Here is a 26135-nt window from a genome sequence, read left to right as displayed (position 1 = left end):
ATGTAAATTCTGAGGAAACAGTTAATGCCAGGAGCTCAGGAAATCTCATATCCTTCTTGACCATTCATTAAGAAAGCATATAGGAACCAGTGTCTAAGAACCAGTTACCCTGAATGTTAAGGAAACTTTTTCAGCTAAGTGTCCCATATCCATTTCCACCCAATGGAACTCATCTTTACTGGTTTTCTATACCAGCAAAAAAAAAAAAAAGTCATTTCCCAAAGAGAAACTTACACACAGAAGCGTACACAGGGAAGAGAACCACTACATGGGGACTAGAATGCGTGTTTTTCTGGCAAGTTACATTTTGCCCTTACAAGTCAATGAAGGAGCAGGAGGAAGGCACTGTGCCACATAGCTGTTCATTCCTAAGGAAGCCTCCTCCTCCACCACCTTCACATCCACAGCTCTGCTCTGCACAAGGACTCTTTGAGACAACTTGGTTACAATGTGGTCTCCATGATCCACCTTGGATCTGGGGTTAATGGTACTTTTGAGACTCAAAAAATATGGCCTGAGAAAGGGTCCTCCTTCGGGTAAGGCATTAAGTGTCCAATTCAGGGAAACAGGGATCCACTTGTACCTAAATAAGTCCCCACGGCAGGACAGCCAGGACCCTCATGTAAGTCGACGTTTAATGGCTGCCTCTGCCACACAAGGAGCCATAGGGCCTCAGGCAAGTCGTGCAGTTCGAGACCCAGAGACCCTTCACCTACAAAGATGATGGACTCGGAAGCATACTATGAAAAATCAGCAAGCTTTCTGCAGCATTTTAGAAGTAAGTAAACATTCCTTAGGCTAATTAGCTCTAGAGAGCTTCATTCAAAGGAGGCCTCATAAATCTAGCAGGCAGAACAAGCTGAGTGTCAGAAGTTACCACTAAACATTGTCAGTGTAAGGCAACTTCCAAAATGAAATCCAGGTTTAGATTGTCTTTATTTTTTATTATGAAATGATTCTGCTGCCTAAAAGTCTGGGCACCTACTGAAAAATAATTAAGATAATTTTACCTGTGCTGCTCAATACCAGCCACATACAGCTATTAAGTGCTTGAAATGGAGCTGGTGCAACTAAGTTACTGAATTTTAACTGTAATTAATTTAAATCAAAATTTAAAAACTGATGATTGATTCAGCTATTGGAACTTGTAACAATTTGCATAGGTGAAAACCACTTTTTTTAAACTATAAATTATATAAAATCAAAATAAAGATCAAGTAGTTTTGACCAATTTGGTATTCAAATTTAGATGTGCTGGTGGTGCAAAATACACACACATAAATGGATTTTGAAGAATTATTCCCTCCAAAAGAGAATGTAAAATATCTCATTAAATAACTTCTATGCTGATTACATGTCAAAAGGATAATATTCTAGAAATACTGAACTAGGTAAAATACTTTATTACAATTTCAGATATTTTTAATCTCTCTTTAATGTGGCTACTAGAAAAACTTAGTGTATAAGGGTCTTGCATGATATTTCTACTATGCATGCTGTTCTCTAGTTTAGACCAATTTCTGCTTTATAAAACTTAGACTTAGGGGAAATAATTTTTGTGATTAAACATGGCAAGTCATTAAGAAAAGTCACAGTGTTGCATATTTATGAATTAGTAAATACCTGTAGTCATAAATGTTCACAAATAGGTGATAAATATTGATTTATTGATTCAACAAGTAAACATCCGTTCAACACTTTAAAAACTCTCAGGCTGCGTAAGACTAGGAACTCAGTTTCAGGGGGGCTTGCTTTCAAGCCTGAGAGGTAAGTTACTTTTGTCCCTGCTCCACAGCTGAGAAAATTAAAGGAACTTGTCCAAGATCACATACCCAACTAATGCCAGAAAAAAGGACTCAAATACAGCTCTCCTGGCTCAGAAGTCTGTACCCTTCCTGCCTTACCAGATTGCCTCCTAGAAGCTGAGATGCAAAAATACCAGAAAAAATATGAGATATTAAATGCTTCCACATGGCACCCAATTCATGTAAAACCAAAAACATAACTGATGAGGAAACAGATTTTTAAACATCTTAACACTCCTTTAACACTATCTAACTCTATCACCACAGGACAGTTGAGCATTCACTGATTTGTGACAGCCTCGTATTGCCTTTGTCACTCTTACTAAATATCGTGGATCTCCACCCTGCCTGCCGATCTGGGGCAAGTACCACACCCTTCTTTACAATTCACCTGGCTCCTCCAGCAGTGTTTTGCACACAGTGGGTTCTCAATGGATATTTATTAATCTGTTTAAAGCTTTCATTTTTAAGTCACGTCTGTGTGGGAAAAACAGCTGCTAAGATTGCCTGACAAAATGTGAATTCCTCCTCCAGACTTGCATGAGCGATACAGGCACATCACAACCTTGAGTCACAGGGTCCCCCCAGCAGAATCACTTTCTTGTGTGCTCACTTTTGTGGTCTCGGCGAGTTAATCCCCATCTGAAACCTCAGAAGTACTCTGAGCGCTGGGGAAACTGGGATCCTGTTTAAGCAGAAAGCTCAATTGGCAAATGTGTAACTGGATTTTTGGTGGATTTCTATTTCATTCTGGGAGGTGGTTCTAGAATTCCCTTCAGCCGCTCCTGCCAGCCACCTCACCACTCCCTTCCTTTGCTTCTTCCACTCCAGCCACACACTTTTTGCTTGACATGCCTTTTTCCTCCCAATCCTGCCAACATATCTTCTCTTTCAAAGACCTTTTACAAATCCTACTTGTACCACAAAGCCTCCCTTAAACAAATACAAGGGAAACAGTTCTTTTCCTCACCTAATTCCATCCTGGGATGTAATAATTCTGAGCTCTCAGATTGGAAAAGGGTGGAAATACTTAAATATGTATCTCTATGAATGGAGTTTTGTTACTGTATAACTTTCTCAGTTGGAAGTATTATTTCTGTCTCAACTGTATTGCTACAGATTCATCTACTTAAATAATCCTCATTCTTAAGTAGCTTTTTAGGAGCTTGTTCACATTGCTAACATGTCCTCTTGAAATACGATATGTAGTGGATCTATCAATATGATTTTCAGTTCCTTTATTTTGCAATCTTCAGAGAACTGACTGCACAAGACAGCATAGGTGTAAGTTTATGGTGTTGCTTTATTACGACAAAGCAGGTGCACGTCTGCCCTCCCTTTGTATGTGACGACATGCCGCCTCCCAGTCCTTACTGTTATTTCAGCCCTCTGCAGCATTCTCAAGTAGTTACTGTCATGCCTTGGCAGCCCACAAAAGTTAAAACAACCTCCAGAAGCGTCCTCACGTACGGGCAGGGAGGAGACACTGGGAGAATCTGATTCAACTAGCCTAGTGGGATAGAGTTTGAACTGGCATAAAAACACAGAAAAACGTCATCATCAAGTTACTTAAGACTAGAAATTTCCTCCTAGAATGATCTATGCAAGGACACATAGGACTGAAAAGCTCACGAGAGCGCTCCCTAGGAGGCAGAAAGGAAAGCGAGACACCTGGTATAACCTGTCTGCCGGGCAGGACCAAACCAGGTCTGGCCATGGATACAGCAAAAAGCAGCTCACAGAGATCACCTTGGACCCTATTTCTTAAGAAGCACTCTCTTGGGACCCTTCATGATTCACTGGTTTCCTGTGAAAATTCTACTCCGTTTTCCTGGGAGACTTCCATATACAAAAACTGGTCAGACAATTTGGATGAGTTGCTACCCTCCAAACCATCCCAACATGTGCCAGGGGGCTACTATGCAGCATCATTAGAGGCCTATTTGTATGTTGAAATGATTCGAGGTCACTTGCTCATCTAAATTTTATATTTTATTGAAAAATAAAACAAAATAAAACCACTGTTGATCTATATCCTAGGAATCACCATGAAACAAATTCAACAGAGGCTATGTACGACCGCAGAAAAACGCCTCTGTGCTATTATCGTGCTGCAGTAAGCAAACGAGAGCTGTCAAGAGAGAACTCTGCCATCACCTTTCAGCTTCAACACAAATACGCCGTTTTAAGACCACAACTTCTGTTCAACGTGTAATTTCAAAACACTGCTCCTCAAGTAGCTGCTTCTCTCTCGCGTTCTTTTTTTTTTAAGCAGCTGGCATGAACTACACCACCACATGTTTATATCGTGCATTAAAATAAAGCCCAGGCTGGATCTAGGGAAGATACTGAACCCTGGAAACTCTATCCCAGACAAGTTGCATAAACCAATCCCTCCTTTCCAACACCTTTCCTGCTACTTTGAGTCCTTGTCATCTTTTTCCTGGGTTATCTGCAGAGATTCTCTCTACCTGCATTTTCAGCCAAGGCTCCCAGAATCTGGGGTCTGACCATGTTGCTCCTGCTTTAAGAAGCCAGGAGGCTTGCCTGATGCTTTCAGGATAAAGTCCGTAGGCCCTTTAACAGCTCCTCCAATGCTCATGATCTGACCCGATTCGCCTCCATGTACCATCGGTCACTCTCCTTCCAGGATCCTGGGATCTAGCTGTCGCTCCCTGAACCCATGAATTTCATACCTCCCAGCATCTGATCATGCTCTTCCCTCTGACTTCTCCCCGCTTTTCTGTAGCATTCCTCAAGTTCAAATGTCACAGCCTCTTGGAACAATTCCTCTGCCTCTTCCCTCCCACATAAGATGATGAATCACTTTATCCTCTGATGATTATTTAAGTCAGTATCCCCGAGTCCAAGCACAATGCCTGGCACAGGCAGAACATTCATTTAATCCACATTTTTGTTCTCTGCGACTTCCTCCTATCTGCTCTTTCATCAAAGCCAGCTGTCTTGGATCGTAAAGCCTGTAGAAGGCCGGAGGCGGGCTTGCTGAGTCACGCTGGACTCGATCCAGCACAGTGCCCGACTCAAGTGGTCATTTAATAATTCAGAAGAAGAGAAGGGGAAGACTGTAGATTCACTTGCAGGGACTTCCTGAAGCTCATTCACGCACGTCCAGTTTGGGCTGATGCTTTGAGTACATCCACCTTAATGGTCATGGTAAAATCTTTGGGTTCAGAAAATTTTCTACTAAGGCAATCAATTTCTCCAAATATGAACAGCAGCATCCTTCACACGGAACGAGACCCTGATCAGTAAAGAATTAAATTAGCTCAGTAATTTCACTGAGAATGATTTCCTTCCAATCTGGCAAAAGTGGCTGGAAGGTTCAAAAGTAGAGTTAAATTCAATCTATTTAACTTAAACGGCATTGAGACAAACGTAGGGATAAGTTCATATTTTTTTATAGAGAGACTCTCTGACAGTGTTAATTGATTTAAAACAAAAACCCATCACAGATAATTCTCCCAAGTTGGCTGATCACAACATAAATGAAAAATGCTTTCAGTCTAAGTTCATTGTGCGTTTCATGGACACACGGGCCCTGGGTTCTGTGAACACAAAGGTGCAATTTAACTTGTTAAATCCACTCAAAGAACACAGGTGAGGGTCAAGAAGGAAAGAGACTTTTTGGCTGAGACTGGATGTTGAGTTACTGCTTGAAGTAAAAGACGCCCCCCACCCCCTGGTAAACAGAACATTGTCATTGTTTGCGGGGGCTGACCCAGGAGGGGGCTAAACGCTGGGTAAGTTGGGCCATAAGCCTCCCACACTCATTCAGGTAGTTTTATTCACTCTGTCAACATTTCACAGTTTACTAACAAGAGCCAATGTGCGCTGAAACGTCGGGAGAATATAATGATGGTGGACTCTTAGCCCAGGAGGGGCCTGGACCAGAAAAGCACACTTGCACAACCATGTGGCCGTTGCTACAGTGGAAGTGTGTAGAAAGGGCAGGGGAAGTGAGGCGGTCAGAGGAGACTTTGCCCTGAAGGCGACACTTGAACTCAGACTGGGGAGAGGCATTTGGCTCAGGTCCAAAGAACACATGCTGAAGGTTTAACTCACGTGACACTCACAGAAGAGGCTGCAACTGTAGTCCATGCTAGTGTCTTGTTACATTATCAGCCTCTCCATACAACTCTATTTGGAAGGAAGGCATCTCACCTTGAACATCTTCTGATGGTTTATCTTCTCAAGTTCCACAAATATACTTCTTTACCAAAATGTCTACTATGGGGAGTGGTAAAGACCAGATCAACAAGCCAAAAAGATGTCAGAAAAAGACTCCAGGACTTTGGTTCCTGGTCCTATTGTCTTGGCAACGAGCAAACACAATAAAAATCATTAACTCACAGATGAGTTCAGACAAGCATTAACTGGACAAATTCCTAATAATAATGGCTACCATTTATCAAGCAGTTACAATAGTGAGGCTGCATACTCAACTTCTGATAAATATTAACTTGCTTGATTCTTACGGCTTTATGTTAGGCATATCACATATGCACATATGTGTATTACTTATAGAAATACACGTGATATGTATTAAAATCAGTTCTTATAGAATCGGAGTTGTGGTGCCTTGTCCAAGGTCACACAGCAACTTAGGGGCTGAGGCAAAGCACACGTACATAACTACCCCAAATCAGACGGAAAAAGTAAACCGAACAGCTTAAACCAATTCCTTCCATACTTTGCTAATATTACAATCAAAATGAATGAGTCCAGTGGTCAAACAGGCAGAAGAATAATAGACAAACACAGTGTAAAACATCATGGTTCCTCCATGTAGAAAAGGATCCACGTTTAAGAACCACAGTTCTGTGCTGCTTCCTGGTGTGAAGACTGGACCTCCCCTTACACCGTAACACAAAGAGAAACGAGGTTTGCATAATGGGCCTTTTTCCCTGGTGCCACGTGACCAGCATTGCATCATTGCTTTGGGCAACAGGACTCAGTGAAGACTGATTCACTTCTGTTTTCAGCAAGAAAACAAAATAAATGCAAATAACCCAAAGGGGAGGCCTGGCTGCCTCTTCTGGACTTGGTTAACTTTCCACCTAAAAAGAAGGAGATGGAAGCTCAGACACAAGCTCGGGCACAAATGACTCTGCCAGCCCAGAACCACCAGGTCTGGGTCGTTCTTTGGCATTAGTTGAACACTGTCCACAAAGAGCATTCTAGCCTCCTCTCCACTGTGTGGGTCTACAGCAGAAATGTCATGAAAACACTGAGCTGAATAAATCAGCTGAGTAGTCATCTTGCAAAAACACAGCCCAAGAAGACGCAGACTGAAATGGGGAGGGACAAACAGTATCAACAATTTAGCTCTATCCTCTTCCCAGAGCCTGAAGAGCATTTTCATTCTCCTGGCCCAAGAAGTGACAGTCTCTTAGTCACTCCCTAAAACAAGGGCCTTATCTGGCAGAACAATATGATATTTAATGAGCTCATTGGGCCAGTGTGATGACTGTTAGTTTGTGTATGAGGGACACTTGAGAATTGTTGAGTGGGCCTTCCATCACTGGAGTGTGTACACTTCATGAGTAGTTAAGATTCTCATTTAATACATTAGCAGATAATTATACTTAGCTTTTGGACTTTTACTTAACTTTAGGCAAGCTTTTCCTTTGTTTCTGCATCATGCCCATCAAATCCAGGCTCTTCAAATCTCAGCAGCATGAAAATATACAGAGTAGAATATGTTACTCTTTTTTACCTTAGAGTGTGTTTCTAGCACTACAATAACACTCCATCTCACCCCTGGCCCGTGACTGTGATTCCAGAACATGGATCAGAGACTGAATCTGCCTCTGTGCTCTACAGAATTCAAACCTACCACAACAAATGGTTTGGATATACCAGGTCAAGACAACGAGTTCAGGTTCATACTGACATTTTAACTACTCAGTGTGTTTGCTACCACCCCCATCAAAAACATTTATTGTGCCACTCCTGCCTATGGAAACAGCACTCTCAGTGCAACACACAATTACAAAAGCAAAGGTGAAGGTCAATGCTCAAGGCTATGGCAAGGACCAGACAGACCATCCTGGAAAGGCGGAGCGGTGGCAGCAGCAGAAAGGCTGGTGAGGAAGGGTTTGATGTTTCCAGATGGGAGGTGATAAAGACCTAGAACAAGGCTTTGGCAGAGGTGATGCTGATGGAACACCAGATGTGGGAGGGAAAAGCATGAGAAGTTTCAGTGCTGTTTTGAATGAACCACAGAGAAGGGTTGAAAAAGAGTCTCTTGCCTGGGACTGACTGATAAGAGAAATTCAGCATCTGTGATGAGGAAGCTGAGGACAAGAAGGGACCTGGAGGAGACAGATGAAGTCATAGCTCCGCTGGTCTGGTGAGAAAAGATCCAGCTTTGGAGATGACTCTCAACAATGCAGGGACAACACCATTTATGATAAAAACTCTCACCAAACTGGGTATAGAGGGAACATACCTCAACAGAATAAAAGCTATATATGACAGACCTACAGCCAGCATAGTACTCAACAGTGAAAAACTCAAAAGCTTCCCACTAAAATCTGGGACAAGACAAGGCTGCCCACTATCACCACTCCTATTCAACATAGTCTTGGAAGTCCCAACCACAGCAATCAGGCAAGAGAGAGAAATAATAGAGATCCAAATTGGAAAAGAAGAGGTAAAAGTGTCACTATATGCAGATGACATGAGATTATATACAGAAAACCCTAAAAGTACACACAAAAACTACTAGAGCTGATTGAAGAATTCAGCAAGGTAGCAGGTTACAAGATTAACATTCAAAAATCAGTTGCATTTCTTTACAGTAATGATGAATCAACAGAAAAAGAAAGTAAAGAAACAATCCCCTTTAAAATAGCACCCAAAGTAATAAAATACCTAGGAATAAATCTTACCAAGGAGGTGAAAGAATTATACATGGAAAACTATAACCTATTGATGAAGGAAATTAAAGAAGAATTTAAAAAATGGAAATACATCCCATGCTCCTGGATTGGAAGAATCAATATTGTTAAAATGGTCACACTGCCCAAGGCAATCTACAGATTTTATCCAATCCCTATCAAATTACCCAGGACATATTTCACAGAACTAGAACAAATCACAATAAAATTTATATGGAATCACAAAAGACCTAGAACTGCCAAAGCATTACTGAACAGAAAGAAAGAGGCTGGAGGAATAACTCTCCCAGACTTCAGAGAACACTATAGAGCTACAGTAATCAAAACAGCATGGTATTTGTACAAAAACAGACATATGGACCAATGCAACAGAATAGAGAGCCCAGAAGTGAACCCACAAACTTTTGGTCAACTAATCTTCGACAAAGGAGGCAAGAATATACAATGGAATAAAGACAGTCTCTTCAGTAAATGGTGTTGGGAAAACTGGACAGCAGCATGTAAATCAGTGAAGCTAGAACACTCCCTTACACCATACACAAAAATAAACTCAAAATAGATCAAAGACTTAAACATAAGACAAGATACAATCAACCTCCTAGAAGAAAATATAGGCAAAACATTATCTGATATACATCTCAAAAATGTTCTCCTAGAGCAGTCTACCCAAGCAACAGAAATAAAAGCAAGAATAAACAAATGGGACCTAATTAGACTTACAAGCTTCTGCACAGCAAAGGAAACCATAAATAAAACAAAATGACAACCTATGGAATGGGAAAAAATTTTTGCTAACAATGAAACCGATGAAGGCTTGATCTCCAGAATATATAAGCAGCTCATACGACATAATAAGAAAAAAACAAACAACTCAATTCAAAAATGGGCAGAAGATCTAAACAAGCAATTCTCCAAGGAAAAAATGCAAATAATCAATAGGCACATGAAAAAATGCTCAATATCACTAATTATCAGAGAAATGCAAAACAAAACTACAATGAGGTATCACTTCACACAGGTCAGAATGGCCATCATTCAAAAGTCCACAAATGACAAATGCTGGAGAGGCTGTAATAGAGAAAAAGGAACCCTCTTACACTGCTGGTGGGAATGCAGGTTGGTGCAGCCACTGTGGAAAATAGTATGGAGAGTCCTCAAAAGACTAGGAATAGACTTACTGTATGACCCAGGAATCCCGCTCCTGGGCATGTATCCAGAAGGAACCCTACTTCAAAAAGACACCTGCACCCCAAAGTTCATAGCAGCACTATTTACAATAGCCAAGACACAGAAACAGCCTAAATGTCCACCAACAGATGACTGGATAAAGAAGATGTGGCATATTTATACAATGGAATACTATTTAGCCATAAAAAACAACAGCATGACACCATTTGCAACAACATGGATGTCCCTGGAGAATGTCATTCTAAGTGAAGTAAGCCAGAAAGAGAAAGAAAAGTACCATATGAGATCGTTCATACATGGAATCTAAAAAAAAAAAAAAAAATAGAAAAAGAACATAAATACAAAACAGAAACAGACTCACAGTTAAAGAATACAAACTTGTGATTGCCAAGGGAGCAGAGGGTGGGAAGAGACAGACTGAGATTTCAAAATTTGTAGATACTGACAGGCATATGCAGAATAGATAAACAAGATTATACTGTATAGCACAGGGAAATATATACAAGATCTTGTGATATCTCACAGCGAAAAAAAAATGTGACAATGAATATATATATGTTTATGTATAACTGTAAAATTGTGCTCTACACTGGAATTTGACACAACATTGTAAAATGACTATAACTCAATAAAAAATGTTAAAAAAAATTAAAAGCAAAGCAAAACAAAACAAAACAAAAAACAAGAGAAAGAACAGAAAATCTGGCCTTCAGGGTTTATTGTACAAACAATAGTCACTCTTAGTCACAGACGCTCATCTTTCATGCGGTTGGTTCCTGGTTGTGTTTGATTGTAATTATTGATTTATGTAGGTCTCACTACACAATCCTCTCCTTAAGTGCAGGAATTTGACTCATGTTCAGCTTAAAGTCATCTCTGGGTGTTAGAATTTAATTTTTTTTCCCTGCCATGTACACAAACTGTGTCCAAGGGCTGAACGCAGCAGGTCGGAGTGGCAAAGAATGAATTTCTCCTGTTTTCAGGAAGAAAAATGCATTCCAGAAGATCCCCCAGCAACTGAATGGCAGGTGCAAGCTTGCACTGAGGGCTGAAAATGCCAGCACCTGCCTCCTTCAAACATTCTGGTGGGAAATCTGCACAGGAGAAGGGGGTTAGCAAGGCTCCTGCTGGGCTGCCGAGGGGAATAGGGGCTCTGGAGCCAGAAGCAAATTTGAATCCAGGCCAATACTTATTTACGCACTTCCCTTGGGGAAGTCTCTTACTTATTTTTTATTATTTATTTATTTATTTATTTATTAGCTTTAGGCTTTTAATCTATGAAGTGGGATTTGCCTCAATAGGAGTTGATGTTTAAATGAGATAGTGCTTAGCACAGTGGCTGAAACATAGTGATCCTTCGTAAATGCTAGCTGTTCCTCTTACTGGACCATTGCAAGATGCAGCTTAAGGGGGCTGTGGATGGGTAAAGTGAGTCAAGCTAAAGCCATTTCAAATAGCTGAATCTGAACAATGAGATTGAAATTGAAACCTCATTGAAAAATACTAGCATTTCTACATAAATGGAAATATATGAAAACATTTTGTCATTTTTGGGGGGTAATGACAAAATTAAGGCTATTTCATTTACTCCCATCATAATGGCCCTCAAATGAATAAATACTATATTTGTTCATTTTACTCTAACAGATTTTTATAATCCTATTACATTCCTTCATTTCTCCCCCACCTCTTTCAACTGAGAACTGGGTACAATCTTAAAGGGCTAAACTTTCTGATCCAGTAATATCCTTCTTTATAATTTGCTTTTTAAAAACACAAACTCAATTTCTTATTGAATGGGCATAAGAAAGAAAACATGAGGAAATGCTCCTTTTTTCCTGAAACTGGAGGAAAAGAGATAGAGAATCTTTATTTTGAGTACTCTGAAAACTCCTTGCCATTACTTTTTGACAAACACCACTGTGGTGACTTACTGGGAAGTACTTCTACTCCTACCTGAGTTTCATCAATTTCACCTACTGTTAATATTTTGATCTCACAAATGATGATAAGAGGTAGCATAATTTAGTGATTCCCCTAGAATCTGGGTTTCATTCCTGGCTCTGTCACTTACAAATGGTATACATAAATGTGGGTTACCATGAAGATTAGAGGAAATGATGCAGGTAAAGCATTTAATACAGCACTTGACACTTCACAAGGCCTTATCAATATCAGCTACTATCACTGCATTTAATGCAACATTATGGAACAGGTGGTAAATTATTAAAGGTCATCTACCATTGTATAGTTTATTTTATGGGGGTTATTTTATGGAATATAAGTCAGCCTTATTGGTTGCCTACCCTTTTCCTTGGTAAAAGAATCTCTGTGTTCAGGTAGCACGTCTTTGGTCTAACAGAAGGAGGACCCACCCCAGTGACAGGACATGCATCGATTTGTCAAAGCCAATGTGGTAATTCACCAATGTGAGTGATTGGCATGTGACCCAATTCTGATCAGAGGAACGCAAGAGGAAGTTTGCTAGGGTTTTTAGCAAAATCTTCTTCTTGCCAGAAGAAAAACCTAAGCTGGGCCTCCTTCCTTCCTCTTAAGTAAAGCAAAGATGTCTGAAACTGAGGTGGCTGTCTTGTGATCATGCAGTGACAAGTCTAGAGACTGGATGGCCTGGGTTCTTGAGCTTCTAAAGCTACTTGGAATCTCCTAGCTCCATCCAGGCTGTGGGTTAGACAAGCTACCTAGAAGTCTTTATGCATTCAGTCATTATAAAATTATCCTATTATTTATAGCAAAAGCATCCTAAAATGACACACATTTTATTTAAAAAATTTTTTTTCTCAGCATCTTTTTAATTGAAGTCTAGTTGATTTTCAATGTTAGTTTCAGGTGTACAGCAAAGCAATCCAGTTATACATAAACATACATATATTTTTTTTCAGATTCTTTTTCATTGTATGTTATTACAAGAAACTGAATATAGTTCCCTGTGCTATACAGTAGGTCCTTGTTGTTTTGTCAATTTTATATATAGTACTGTGTATCTGCCCAAACTCCTAATTTATCTCTCCCCTGCCCTTTCCCCTTTGGCAACCATAGTTTGTTTTCTATGTCCATGAGTCTGTTTTTGGTTTATAAATAGAATCTGTATCAGTTTATTTTTTTTAAGATTCCATACATGAGTGATATCATATGATATTTGTCTTTCTCTGACTTACTTCACTTAATATAATGATGATCTCTAGGTCCATCCATGTTGTTACAAATGTCATTATTTCACTCTTCTTTATGGCTCAGTTATATTCCACAAAATGACACACACTTTAAATTACCAGGTGGCATAAGTTAGTTCTGTGTATTAACCCTACCATTATACTTGTGAACAACAGGCATGTTACTTTATTTTGATTAGTGACAAGAAGGATTTAGGGTTTAGAAATGAAAGTAATTGATCTTCAAGAATCCTACTCAATAGTTTCTAATTTTATATTTCTTTTCTTTTTCCTTTTTAAAATAAGTAAAGCAGTTGATTAACTACAATGGTAATTATTTGAATTTCAGTTCCTTCGCCCCTCTAAGAAAATGGTAATGAGCGCTGAAATGGCAAACGAAACAGTTCACAAGAGAGAGAAGAAGCTAAGGTCAAACAGGTTTTTGGATATTTAAACTGTGATAGAATTTTCATCCTCGTTCATAATTGTGACCTTTCTTAATGTTCAAGCATTTAAAATTGTTGGTTTAAAAAATTGTTTTTTCAGTTGAAAGTGGGCCAGGTTTTCAAATACCTTCAAAATTGATACCTCAATTGGCATAAACTAGGATTATCTTTCCTATAATGATAAGGATCGGGGGTTTGTTGGTCAATGGAATACAAAATCAGAAGGCAAAACTAAAATGTCTTTTATTTTCCTATTTGCTTGCAGTTATGTTCAGTCAAATAAAACAAAGAGGACAGGTTGCCATGGAAGAAAAGATGAAAACAGGCCTCAAGGCCACCATCAAACTGAGAGAAGTGAGACCGAATACCCAGTGTGGCCCAACAGGGGGCTTGGCTTCTCTCTGAACTCCCCAAGGAAGCTACCATTCTCACTAGAAAAGCAGAAGATCAATACAGGGGTAGGGGATTAGGAGGTACAAGCTATTATGTATCAAATGAGCTACAAGGATATGTTGCAAAAAACAGGGAATATCATCAATATTTTACAATAACTATAAATGGAGTAGAACCTTTAAAAACTGAATCACTACGTTGCACACCTGTAACTTATGTAATAAGTACATCAACTGCACTTCAGTTAAAGCAGAGATAAGTAGCAGATCAGTTCTGGGTGCTGGAACAGTACAAGTGAGTCCGTGGCTGAGCCCATGTTGTTCTTCGCCTGCAAGGCCTTATTTTTAGAGGAGAGTTGTTAAAAATGTTGTTTTCAAAAACTAAAAGTTAAAGCACAGGGTTTTTTTTTTTTTTTTAAGAAAAACTGCAATTTATCCTCTCATTGGTGCTCTAACATGTAAATTTTAAACCAACTGCTTATAATCTGCTAAAGTCATAGGCAATCTACCCACCTAGAATAACTTTCCTAGTTTTAAAAATTCTTCAAAGCTGTCACAGAGTGTTCCACCCTGCTGCAGGCATTAAACAATGCTTCTGAAGGATATTTTAATAGCATCTTGCATCCTGATGACATTTTTTATTTCAACGTGGCTTAACTGAAGCAGAGTATTTACCAAAACCTAAAAGAGCATCCTCTGGCTGTATGATCCTATGTCATAAAACCTCCAGGATGCCAGCAATTTCCATTAAACACCACATCTTACTGCACAGAAAGAAATGCTTGTCTCCAAATCAAAAACACCAGCCCTTCAGATTGGAGACAACCTTGTTCAAATTCATTGAACTAGACACACAGTCACTTGACTGTAAAAAAAAAAAAATAACAGAAAGAACCCGATAGGCTGTGTAGTGTGGCAACTTGTTCTTATTCAGAATACTGAAGGGAGCTAGGCCAAGAAACTGACCAAGCCTGGAAAGTCAGAGATCCAGGCTCTGCTTATCAGTCAAGTTCAGAAATGTACAGCTCACCCTCCGTCGGTCAGGCTTTAACAGGGCGGGAGAAATAACTGACAAATATCATGATGTTTACATAAACCTCTTTTTTTCAGTGGAGGTATTCAAAAGCCTTCACCCAAAACAGCTAGAGACAAAGTGTCAGGTTCGTTACTTTCATACAAGGAAGTGAGGGAAGGAGACAATCAAGGTCACACAGAAAAACAGGAAAGAAAAGCCTAATCTTGTATTGGCACAATTGAAGCACTGTATTGATTGGATGCTCACATAATAAACCACTTTATTAATTTGCAGAATCCTTCCCACATAAATATAACATTCAAATGGAATTTTACTTAAGTATTGCCCTAGTTAATCTAATACCTTAGCCTTTTCATGGCTGCCAAAATACATATTTACCTGTTTAAGTCCAAACTCAAAGAAGTCAGTCTAGTGTTTCTTAAGCTTAAGGGAAAAAAAATTTAATGGAAATTTAATTGTGTATTTCCATAATGTTGTGCTTGTGGCATTGGCTGAGAAATCCTAAAAATTTCGAAGCTGCCTTCCACTGCTAAACTACTTTGCACTTTGCAATTGATTAAGAATAGCAGAGGCACTTAGAGTTGTATATCAAATTAGAGTTGATAAAGGCACTTAATGCAGATTTGAATGCCTTCTTGAAAAAGATTTCAACTCCCTTAAATTGACACGACAACAAGTTCTTACAGCAGCATAAAAAGTATGAGCTGAAATGTTATGGCTTTGGCTTAAATTTCCATCTGCAGCTCATCAAATGACTAAACAGTAGAAAGGAATTAAACCAAAATCAGACTCATTACAGAGTCTGATATGCTGGCAGAATATAAACTTTCACTGCTCAGCATCTGGAGTTTTGGGTGACTAACATTTAAATGCTTGTGCTTGTGTGTTCTGTAAAAAGAAGAACAGTGTTTGTAAGAATATAGGTGAGATAAATCATCATTAAGCAACTTACAGAAATATATAATTCACACATATACACACATCTCTTCTCTCTAATCCCCCAAATATTCTGAAGAATGAGAGGATCACTCCAAATGAAGTATAATGGCTTTAAATTTATCCCAGGTCAAAATTCTGATAAACATCATTAACTCTTCGCATTTTTCTAACATAACAAATGCCTGTCTGAAATGCTCGCTCTCCCAAATACTGACATCTGGTCAAGTGGTCCCAAGTAAATAATTTACATTTCTTCTTCTCCTTCAGCCATCCTGCTGGGAGGAATATTCGAAAATGTTCCCACAGGACTCTGCCTGCAAACACCAGGCTTCCAATAGTTCTCTGATGCAGTGAAAGTACAAATCCATTAAGTTAAAGTCAACAGGATCTATCAAACACACCCTCCCAAATAAAATTCTCCAGGGCATACAATGTCTCTGAAATATCACTGGATCCTCTCCTGGTCCTGGGAGCTTCTGCATTATTATTTTGGAATTGTGAATCTGACAAGGAAGAAAAGGAGCTCTGAGACCCTGGATGGTGGAACCTGGTCCAGTTAAGCTATGAAGCTCCCTAAGTAGTGCATCTAGGGCATAGCAGATGCTCAAGAAAGAAGTACTGCTTTGTATTGCAGTGTTTGCCTTGCTTCTCTGACACCATCAAGCAGCACAGCATTTCAGAGTAACAACTAGGAAAAGCTGATGCTAAGATGCTAAGGTTCTGAGTATAAGGCAGCAATGAAAAATAAATAAAGATGTTATTGTAGAAAAGGCTACTGCTGTTGCTCCTCCAAAACTGGGAGATACATTTTAGCTCAAAGAGAGAGCACTCTCTTATTCACATAACCAGCCGAAAGTCCAAAAATGCCGCTTTCTAGGAAGTGGTTGCCGCCTAAACCTTCTGCAGTGGGGTAGTTTCCAAAGAGTGGGTGATTCCCAAAGGCACCATATTGTGGAAAATTAGAAATGTTTAAGTGTTTAAAAAAAGAGGACCAAGAAATGCTAGGGTACAGATCCAGAAAACTTTACTACATATGTTTTTTGGATGAACTCACCTCTGCATATTTAGGTGACAAATGCCAAGCTATACTGTGTTTTAAAAAAGCCCCATTCTTGTACACTAGAAATCGACACAACATTGTAAACTGACTATACTTCAGTAAAAATATACATACACAAAAAAGTCCCATTCAAAGGTCAAGAACATAGACTAAGATCATTATTTGCTCATTTGATCTGCAACTGCACAAAATACACCTATGTGATGTTTTATGGGTATCTCATACCACAGAAGCTGAATTCTGGGAGAATTAAGCCTTATCACTCCCAAACCAGGAACATTTAAGAAGCAGCTAATTTATTCAGAATCAATGGCATCTCATTCATCAAATGAGGTAATGTGGTTTTGAAGGTGCTGCTCAGACTACAAGGCACTAAATAAATTTCAGGTTTCGTATTAACAAAGAACCTACACAAAAGGCTTCTCTTTGGGGCCGTCAGTTTACAGAACAGCCTCAACACAAGCAAAACATCATATCTCATCAGCCCAAACTTCCTTCTAAGCCGAGCTCTTCTGAGTATCGCCTACGGCTCAAAAATACAGAAGCAACTAATAAGATGACCAGGACTCCTGTAATCTATACAATTCCCTGAACTGTACCCAGAGGTGAACTAATGAGTCACGGGTATTAAAATGTTTTGAAATAGATGTCTTTTAAATAAAGAGCATATTTGCACGTTGTATCAGTTGAACCATCTAAATACTGGCAACTTTCTCAAATATCCTGGGCTGTTCCTGGATTGTAGAAATATCCAGGTCATCCCTCCTTGCCTAGTGCTGTTTGCCTTGCTGACTGTTTCAGTTCTTGTTGGCAACTTCTCCAAGCAGCATGCGAAAGTAGGCAAAGAAGCTGAAACGGAATCATTTTTGTGCTGCCTGTCTCCTGGAGAGTTTTATGGTGGAGGAGACCAGAGCTATCAGGTAAAACGAGATACCTGAATTATAGATAGATTTCCATTATCCCTGGAAAGAGTCTCCCTGTTCTCACTGCTAAAGACGATTAGGAATTTACTACTGTTTCCTAAAAAGAGCACTACATAGCAGAGAAACCTCAGCAAAGTAAGCAAATGACAATTCTAAAAGAAGTAAAGATCACTAATACATTTTGATTTACTAAAGCTATTTAATTGCATATTTACATATACTTTGAAAACAGGGGAAAAAAATCAACATAAAATATTCCAACATAAGAAATGTCCCGTTTTACTATAATCCTGTGTGTGTGTGTGTGTGTGTGTGTGTGTGTGAAATCAAAAGACCATAGGGCACAGAACTGCCCCTGTATTGTATTTAATAATTGTAGTTAAGAGTTGTTAATATGTAGGTCTTTCAAACAGGTCTGTTCTCAGGGGATGGTGCTCTCCAGCGCTAGGTCTTGAGAGAGAGAGGAAGTAAGAGAGACAGAAGGCCCTTCAGAGGTGCACAGGGAAGGGAGGAGGCCAAGACCTGGCAGTGCCATCAGCCAACAAGAACGAAAGTGCCTATAAAGCACTAAATTCCCCAAAGCGTTCTTGATCCTTTGATCATCTTCTGGGTGAGATCATCAACTGGGCTGAGGGAAGGGTTTATGGTACTTACTACCATCCTGGCTTTGAGCAAATCATTTTTTCAGCTCTCATTTTTTTATCTGTAAAATGTAGATAATACGTAACTGTGCAGGGTTACTGGCAAGACTGAATATAATAACCAGAGTGGTCATATGGCCTCCTTTGCCCACGACAGGCCCAGCCTAATTATTAACAGTCACTCTCAAAAGTATCTCAGTTTGGACAAATAATGATGTGGCTGCCAAACATATAAATTACCAAGCATTACACATGACACAGAGTGGGCCCTCAGTCACTGAGGCAGCTACTGCTAGTCTAGATTCTAGATTCTAGGATTGTTCATGCATTTCAACCAACCAACCAAAAACAAAAAAAAAACACAACCGAAAACAAAAGAACAAAAAAAAACACAACCCTTTAAATGTGCCACCATTATAAACCCAGGCGAGAACACCCCTTCCTACTTAGAGGCAGAGGATACTGATTTGGGGTTCTGCTTCTCATGAGGACTGCCAGCTACCTTAGCAGAAGTGGCCATGGCCACAGAAGACTGGAGTAACTCTCTTCTAAGTGTCGGGGACAATGCTGGGTGCTTCCCACGGTTAACAGAATGAGGTAAGTGAGCTTGAACTTGAGCTGTACTGCTCCGCTAGACTGAGGCAACTCGGTTAACCACTTTAATTTTCTACTTCTTCAAACCAACTCTACAAAACTAACTAAATGAACATCTTGAGATTTTTCCTTTAGGCTTTCTCACAGCATCTTTGCTGTATCCTGGGGACTTAAACAGAGGTCAGTAAGTACGCTCTGCTGTGAATCGGATGTGTTTTCAAGTCTTACTGGCACCTGGTTTCTCTGTCCCTAGAGCTTACCCTGTACTAACCAGCACTTCTATGTTGGACAGAAATATTGTCCTTATCACCACAACTTCACTCACTACCACATACCTGAAAAATGCCACATCCAATTTTCCCAACTAACGCAAGGTTTTCTGTAGCAACATGAGACATTTTACAATGTACAGCAGCCCCTTCCAAAAGGAGAGAGCTTGTTCAGTTCCCCAGGGCAGTTTGTGTGTCAATGGAATTCTCATTCCCAGAAAGAGTTAACGGGCATTCAAAAGTATCCCTCTATGGTTTGTCAGATGTTGCAAGAAAGATGCAAACTGTCCTGTCCTGGAAAGACTGGGATGCTAAATGGACACTGAGTCCACCTTCATTCATTGGGCCGGTGTTCATTGAATATTATGGGGTGGATAGAGACACAAGGAATGTCAGTAGGAGTTTCAGACCAGAGGGAGAGCCTACACACAAGCTCTGTACATCAATACAAAGCAAGCCCTCCTTTCCCATGAAAATAGCTTGAAACTATCTGCCTTAAATGTTTTCTGTAGCAAATGGGAAAGGCCAAGGTGACTTTCTGCCACCGAGAATATTCCCAGGTTGTCCCCTGTGCTGCCAGAAGGTGTGCACTCAGGGAAGGCAGGCATGTTCCAGTAGGAGCTGAGGTGGAAAAGGGGGTACAGTTAAAAAATAAATCTAGAAAAAAGAATGGCCCGAAGCAAGCAACTGATTTTGGCATATATTCATGCAGTTTCCTTCTCTGGGGTGTAGTGAATGTTGACTACTCAGAGAGTTATCCACTGAGGCTGTCACCCCTCAGGGGGAAAATGGTCTAAGCCTGATTTTGAGTGGATTTAGAAGAGAAGGGAGCATTGGAATACATTAATAATATTTTAACAGTTATTGAAGTTCACAATGTGCTAGACACTATGCTAAGTATTTTACATCTTAATGTCTCATTTACTTCTGGGAGGTATTCATTATTTTTGCCTCCATTTTACAGATGAAAAAATTGAGGCAGAGCAGTTAATTGATTGCCCAAGGCCTGGGAAATGCAGGAGCCAGAGATCTGAACCAAGCCTATCTAGCTCTGTAGCGTGTGTGTTCGAGGCGAGGGCAAGCCAGGTTAGGGGGCGGACATGTGTGCAGACACGAACTGGAGAGCAAGTCGTGAAATGCAGAGCAGGGTTAGCAGATCAACCATGGCTGGGGCAGGAAATCAACATGAGAGAACATGAACGAGGAACTCAGAGGGGCCTGTACAGTGGTCACTGACACTCGGGGGCAGTGGGAGCTGAGATGTAGTCTTTGAAAAGCTGGCAGAAGACTCTCTGGGCTACTCTGTGTCAGAGGGACCGTGAGGAGACCACTGCAATCTTCCAGGTTAAACTGAGGAGGTCCTATGGTGGCCACGGCCATGAACATGGAGGGGTCACAGCTTTGAGCATCACTGAGCAGCTGGGCAAGGCCTGGGGAAGGGTGGGGAAGCAGCAGACCAGGACAAGTGTCCAAATAGATAAGGAAAGCCTCTGCAGTGAGGTCGACAAAGGACATTTATCTGCAGGCATGAAGGCCATTTGAATCCCTAACTCCATTAAAATAAAGGGGCAGCCCGACAGAGTGGGCAGGCGAGTGAAGCGAGTGAAGAGAGTTGTCAAAATGACCAGAGAATGAAAAGCTAATACAGCTCACCTGACAATGATTGATGTAATTGACTTGTTAATTCTTCAGAGGAGACAAATATATACAAAATTACATTTCCCCCCACAATGTGCCATTAAAAAAAAGAAAAGAAACCTTAGCCTGGAAATACTCAGGGAATCATCTTCCCTTTTACTACCACTAGCAAAGCAGGCAGCCATAGTTAGAGTTTTATTGCTTTCTAATTGCTGTACTTTTATAAATAAGCACCACTACATAATTAGGGGCCTGATTCTCCATTCAGGTATGTGGGCGGGCTTCCTTGCCTCTCAAACCTGTGATGCTGGGCCAATCAGCTGCTTGCCCTGTGGTGCATCCTCTCAGCCTCCTTACACTGAGTAGGCTGAGCACCCTAAGGCTTCTGTTTTCTACTTTGTCTTCCACACAAATTCCTTTCTCTCTTGGCTACAGAAAATATGTAAACCTGAGAGCTACGCTAGGTTGCAAGCCGGTTAGTGTTGCAACAAAGCTTAAAGAAGACTAAGCATAAGGTGTATTTCCTCTTCCTCTTTCAAGAAAGGACTGAAAAACATTCTGACCCCCAAAGGAAAGCTAGAGAATTACCAAGTTCACTCTTGTGCAAGAAAGAAACTAAGGTGGAGAGCAGGTACTGTGTGTCTTATTCACCTTTGTAGCTCCACAGCCTGGCACGTAGTAGACGTGGAATAAAGATCTGCTGAATGAATGGAAAGAATTCAAAATCGTGCCCCAGGTACTCTCAAAGTAGAAATGAAGAGGCATTTTGAACCATCTCTTGACGTGTGTATGGGGGGAGTGGAGAGAGTTTAGTAAGGGTGGGGAGAATATATACTTTGTCTAGAGTAACTTGAAAATAGACAAGGGAGAAAGATTTTAAAAGAAATCCCACTGGCCTGAGCACTGTCACAACATAATTTTCAATCTAATGAGGCAACGGAAGGTGACAGAAGGGGATGGAAGACAAGAATCTGGTCTTAAAGTACTCAAAATAATGCTTCAAAACCACACACCAACGTCAAACTCTCAATAAGTCTTTCCAGATATTGGAAAGTTGCTCTATAAAGAACCTTGAATGTCCAATTTCTTTTCATTAATCAAAGGATGGATAGACAAAGGAAGCTTCATCTTTGAGTGTGAAGTATTACACAAATAATGAAACCAAGAGAAATGAGTTATGACTAACAAAGGAATGCTCCTGGAGTGACAGTATTACTCCCAAATGGCTTCCCACCTGTAGAAAAACAGCTTCAGACAAGCCCCACAGTGTATACAGTGGCACAAAGTGACCTGGAAAGGATGGTTTCTATGGGTGTCATTTAGAGATGCATATCCCTGAATACCTTCAGCCTGAAGGTACTTCGGCTCTTTTCTCAAAACAATTATGGCACTGAATCCCCTGCCCAGGTTTTGTTTACAGAAGGACAATTTTGGCCACAGGTCATTTGTGTAGGAGACAATTAATCCCCAGCTCCTTGAGCACAGGTAGGCTAAAATTAGTATGCACAAAAACACAACATAAAAATGTTTCTTGGAAAATTTTTTGAAATTTCAAACAATTAAGGATCTGCAATACCTGCCGGTCTTTTATCCAAAGCAAGTACAAAGGCTGGTTGGTGAAACAGAGAAGACTTTGTTTTGAAACTGTTCAGAAAAATACAAGACATCATTGATCACCTGAAGGCCTCATTTTCATTTGATTCCAGATCCGTGATGCCTTGGAGGTTGTCTTTTTGAAATATCTTACTGCTAAAATCTTTAAGTAGGTCAGAAATAGAACTTCAGAAGCCATAACATTCCGATATCCTAATACATAATTACGGTCAGAACCTCACTTGTTTATGTCACAAAAAAAGCACATTATTCAGACTGTAACAAACATCAGGATTTTTTTACAGATCAAATATTGTAACAGCATTCTGAACACCATCCACACGGACAAGGCAGAAATCAAATGTGCAAATTGCCTTTATATTAAAAAAAAAGATGAGTCAGGTTTTAGACTATTAGATACTTTTTTGTTTATACAATACCCTAATAAACCAATTATGAAGTGCTCTGAAATCCTGCCACACCCCTCTGATTAAAGCACACTTCACAAAATATTTCGATAAAACTGAACCTATCAAACAAACACTAAGGCAGGAAATGCAGCCTGGAATGCCCCATCCTGCACTCACCAGGGTCTAAAGGGCCATCTCACTTGCAAATTTAATCAAACCAAATCTACTGTAATTCCATTGCAGCCTTTGCACTTCAGGAAAGCTAGTTCAGTCTCTGACATTTTGATTTTCATAGCAGATGGGAGGAAAAAAAAAAAAACTTCCCGGGCTCACAAGCGTATGCGTCCAGTTGAAATTCTGTTTCTCCAACCACCTTACGCAACATCCAGCAAACAAACAAACAAAACAAGGTTATTTCCTATTACTCACTGTTACTCCAGGATTTCAGTAAGTATTTGATACTGATCTCAAAGAAGCCGGAATCCTGCTGGCTGGCCATGTCGGCGGCATACAAAGAGGCTCCTCGGACCGGACTGGGAGCCGCTGAGGAGCAGGTACCGGGCGTGGAGATGTGCCTGTCACAGGTTAGTGATGTAAGCGGGGTCAGCGGCCGAGAGGAAGGCTCTGCAGATCTACCTCCGGCGCCGGCAGGGAGTCCTCATTTAAAGGACGCGGAGGAGCGAGAGAGAGATGCTCGGCCGCTCCTCCTCCTCCGGGTCCAGGACTTGCGTCTCATTCGCTGGGTGCTGCTCTCCGAGCCCTTAGAGGCGGCGGCGGCCGCGGCTTTCATTTCTGGGCTGCCATGAGCGGGGACGCCCGCTGCCGGCCGCCCACATGCGCGGCTCCGGCAGGTACGGCACCGAGGAAGTCCGCACCTGAGCTGGGATCCGGCTTGCCCTGGGAGGGGGGCTTCTCCCCGGCCTCCCGGACGCGGCGCAGACCGCCTCCGGCCCACTCGGCTCCCCCCGGGCGGCCGCAGGCTGAGGGATGGGCTGGGAGCGCCGCCCCTGCCCCTGCCCACGGGCTCAACCTGAGCCACCCCTCGGCCTCTGACCCAGCTGCGGGCGCAACTTCCCAGCTCCCGGGGAGCTTCAGCAGCGCTCCCGGCCGGCAGCCCTGTGTGCACCGGCTGCTCCTTCCCCCGGGGCTGCCCCGAAATCCGCGCAACCGCAGCGCTGCGGTAAGCAGAGCGGCACCCCCGGGTCTGGTCGCAGCGACGATTTGAAAAGCCCCTGGTTGCAGCAGGAGAGACTGCTAACAACAGGATCCCGGCCTGGGCTTCTTCCTCTCCTCCTTTCACGGGCACAGAGGAGGCTGCACTTTGTGCCTCTCCCTCCCAGAAATGCTGGCATTGGAGGGGCTCCGCCGCCCCAGCCTGTGCATCCAAAGGGGACGGTACAAACGGTTTAGGCTTATTCACAGAATGTCAGGCTCCGCGATGGAGCTGCTTTTCAAATCTGTCTTTTCTAAGAATTCCCGAGCCCAATGAAGCTTGCTTTTATTTGTATTAAAAAGATAAGAAGCAAAAGCATTCTATTCCTTACTGCACAATGGCTTTTTACTTTATGAAATCTTGCTATCAGGTGTCCTGATTTCGGTTAGCTTTGTTTCATGGTATCATTTAGCTTGACTAGGGATTAAGCAAGAGTACTTTATTTTGGCAGGCTACCTTTGAGTGGGTGGGACTTGGCTGACCATCTGTTAAACCACCAATCTCCCTCCCTCCCCAATACATTTATGATGAACATTTTCCAAAGGGATTAATAAGCCATATTAATTATTTCACATAAAAATCGTTGGGCATACCTCCCCCACTCAAAATCAACACACAAATGGGACTTCCTAGACTAACAGTGGATTTGAGAAATGGCAAGGAAAGAGTACAATACACCTTTGTAAAAATTCAACACTAAAGAGAACTTTTAGGGATATTCCTGAAATGCCCTCGACACCATCAACATAACGAGCTTCTCCAACTCCTTACACTAACACAAAAGGCAAGCCCTCCACCACTAAGATTTCCACCTCCACTCACAGCACTTTCTTCTCATGAAGTCTCATTAGATTGACTTGTTTCATTTACACGCAGGCTGGAGTTGATGAGCTAATTTTATCACCTGTACTTTGACTATATGGATTCCAGGGGAAACAGGACCCAAAGGATTTACCAAAACGGCTATTACATCTGAAAACAAAACCCAACATCCACACCCCCTTTCTGATGCCTCCCCCACTGTGGATGGCAAAGAATGAACAGGGAGGCTGCGGAGTGCCTGGGAGTTAATGAGCACAATGACTCTCAGAACTCATCAGAACTTCCTAGCTATCAGACGCAGAGCAAGCTACTAACCACACTAAGCCTTAGTTTGCTCATCTGTAAAATAGGGACCATAGTGCTGGAAAGAGTGTAAATGACATTATGAATGAAAGTGCTCAGCATAGTCTTTGCATGCAGTAAACACCCACATTTTAGCTACTCTGATATTTATTGTGCACTCTTTCTTAGGGACTCCAGAATAGAATTTTTCAGTGTAACATACAGTTCTGTACTATGTGAGGTCTGTCACTTTTGAACACCAATGGTAACTAAGAAGAGCAAGTTGGAGATACACTGTCTCAAGCAGACAGATTCTCTCTGTTGACTTTATAAAAGAGATCTTAACTGGCTTTTAGAAGTTTTCAGTCCTACTCTAAACATTTTAATTTGCTGAGAATGCCGCTCATATATAGTGTTTCAAGAGGAAATGATCATAACATTTTAAATGCTATTTAGAAAAGAATGTTTTTAATGGCATCTAGTTTTCCCTGTGAAGAGTGAATCAGCAACCGAGAGCCTAGTTTCTATCCGTTAGAACCTGAAATCGTGTCCAACGTAGGATTTTCCCCTCATTCGAGTACCTTTAAAGAGAGCATATATTGTAAAAGAACAGAAGAGGCCTTTTGTTTCGTTGAAAGGCCTGCAAATCAAATAGAATGACACCTGCTGCAAGCTGGGAAGAGACATTTATCCTTTTGTTTCCTCTCTCTGGGTGGATGGGGGTGGGGAGACTTCTAAAAAATGCAGTCAGAACAGGCACCTGGACAGAGGTGCCTAAAATACAAAATAAA

At 41.1% G+C, this 26135-nt stretch overlaps 1 protein-coding gene across 4 annotated transcripts in view; it reads right to left on the bottom strand.

The window, feature by feature from the left end:
- Positions 1–26135, bottom strand: part of FRY (FRY microtubule binding protein) — a 364076-nt gene that overhangs the window by 186255 nt on the left and 151686 nt on the right. Inside the window, exon 1 of one of the 4 annotated variants that reach the window (XM_072976087.1) lies at positions 23457–23582. The exons of the other annotated variants lie outside the window; for them this stretch is intronic. Coding sequence (XP_072832188.1) covers positions 23457–23526 — 70 coding nt within the window. The 5' untranslated portion in view covers positions 23527–23582. Of the gene's footprint in view, positions 1–23456; positions 23583–26135 lie in introns of those variants that run through there. 4 annotated transcript variants of the gene reach the window in all.

This window comes from Vicugna pacos, chromosome 14 (assembly GCF_048564905.1).
Source record: "Vicugna pacos chromosome 14, VicPac4, whole genome shotgun sequence".
Classification (NCBI taxonomy): Eukaryota; Metazoa; Chordata; class Mammalia; order Artiodactyla; family Camelidae; genus Vicugna; species Vicugna pacos.
Note: the sequence above shows the minus strand (reverse complement) of the source record. Positions and strands in the feature narration are given on the sequence as shown.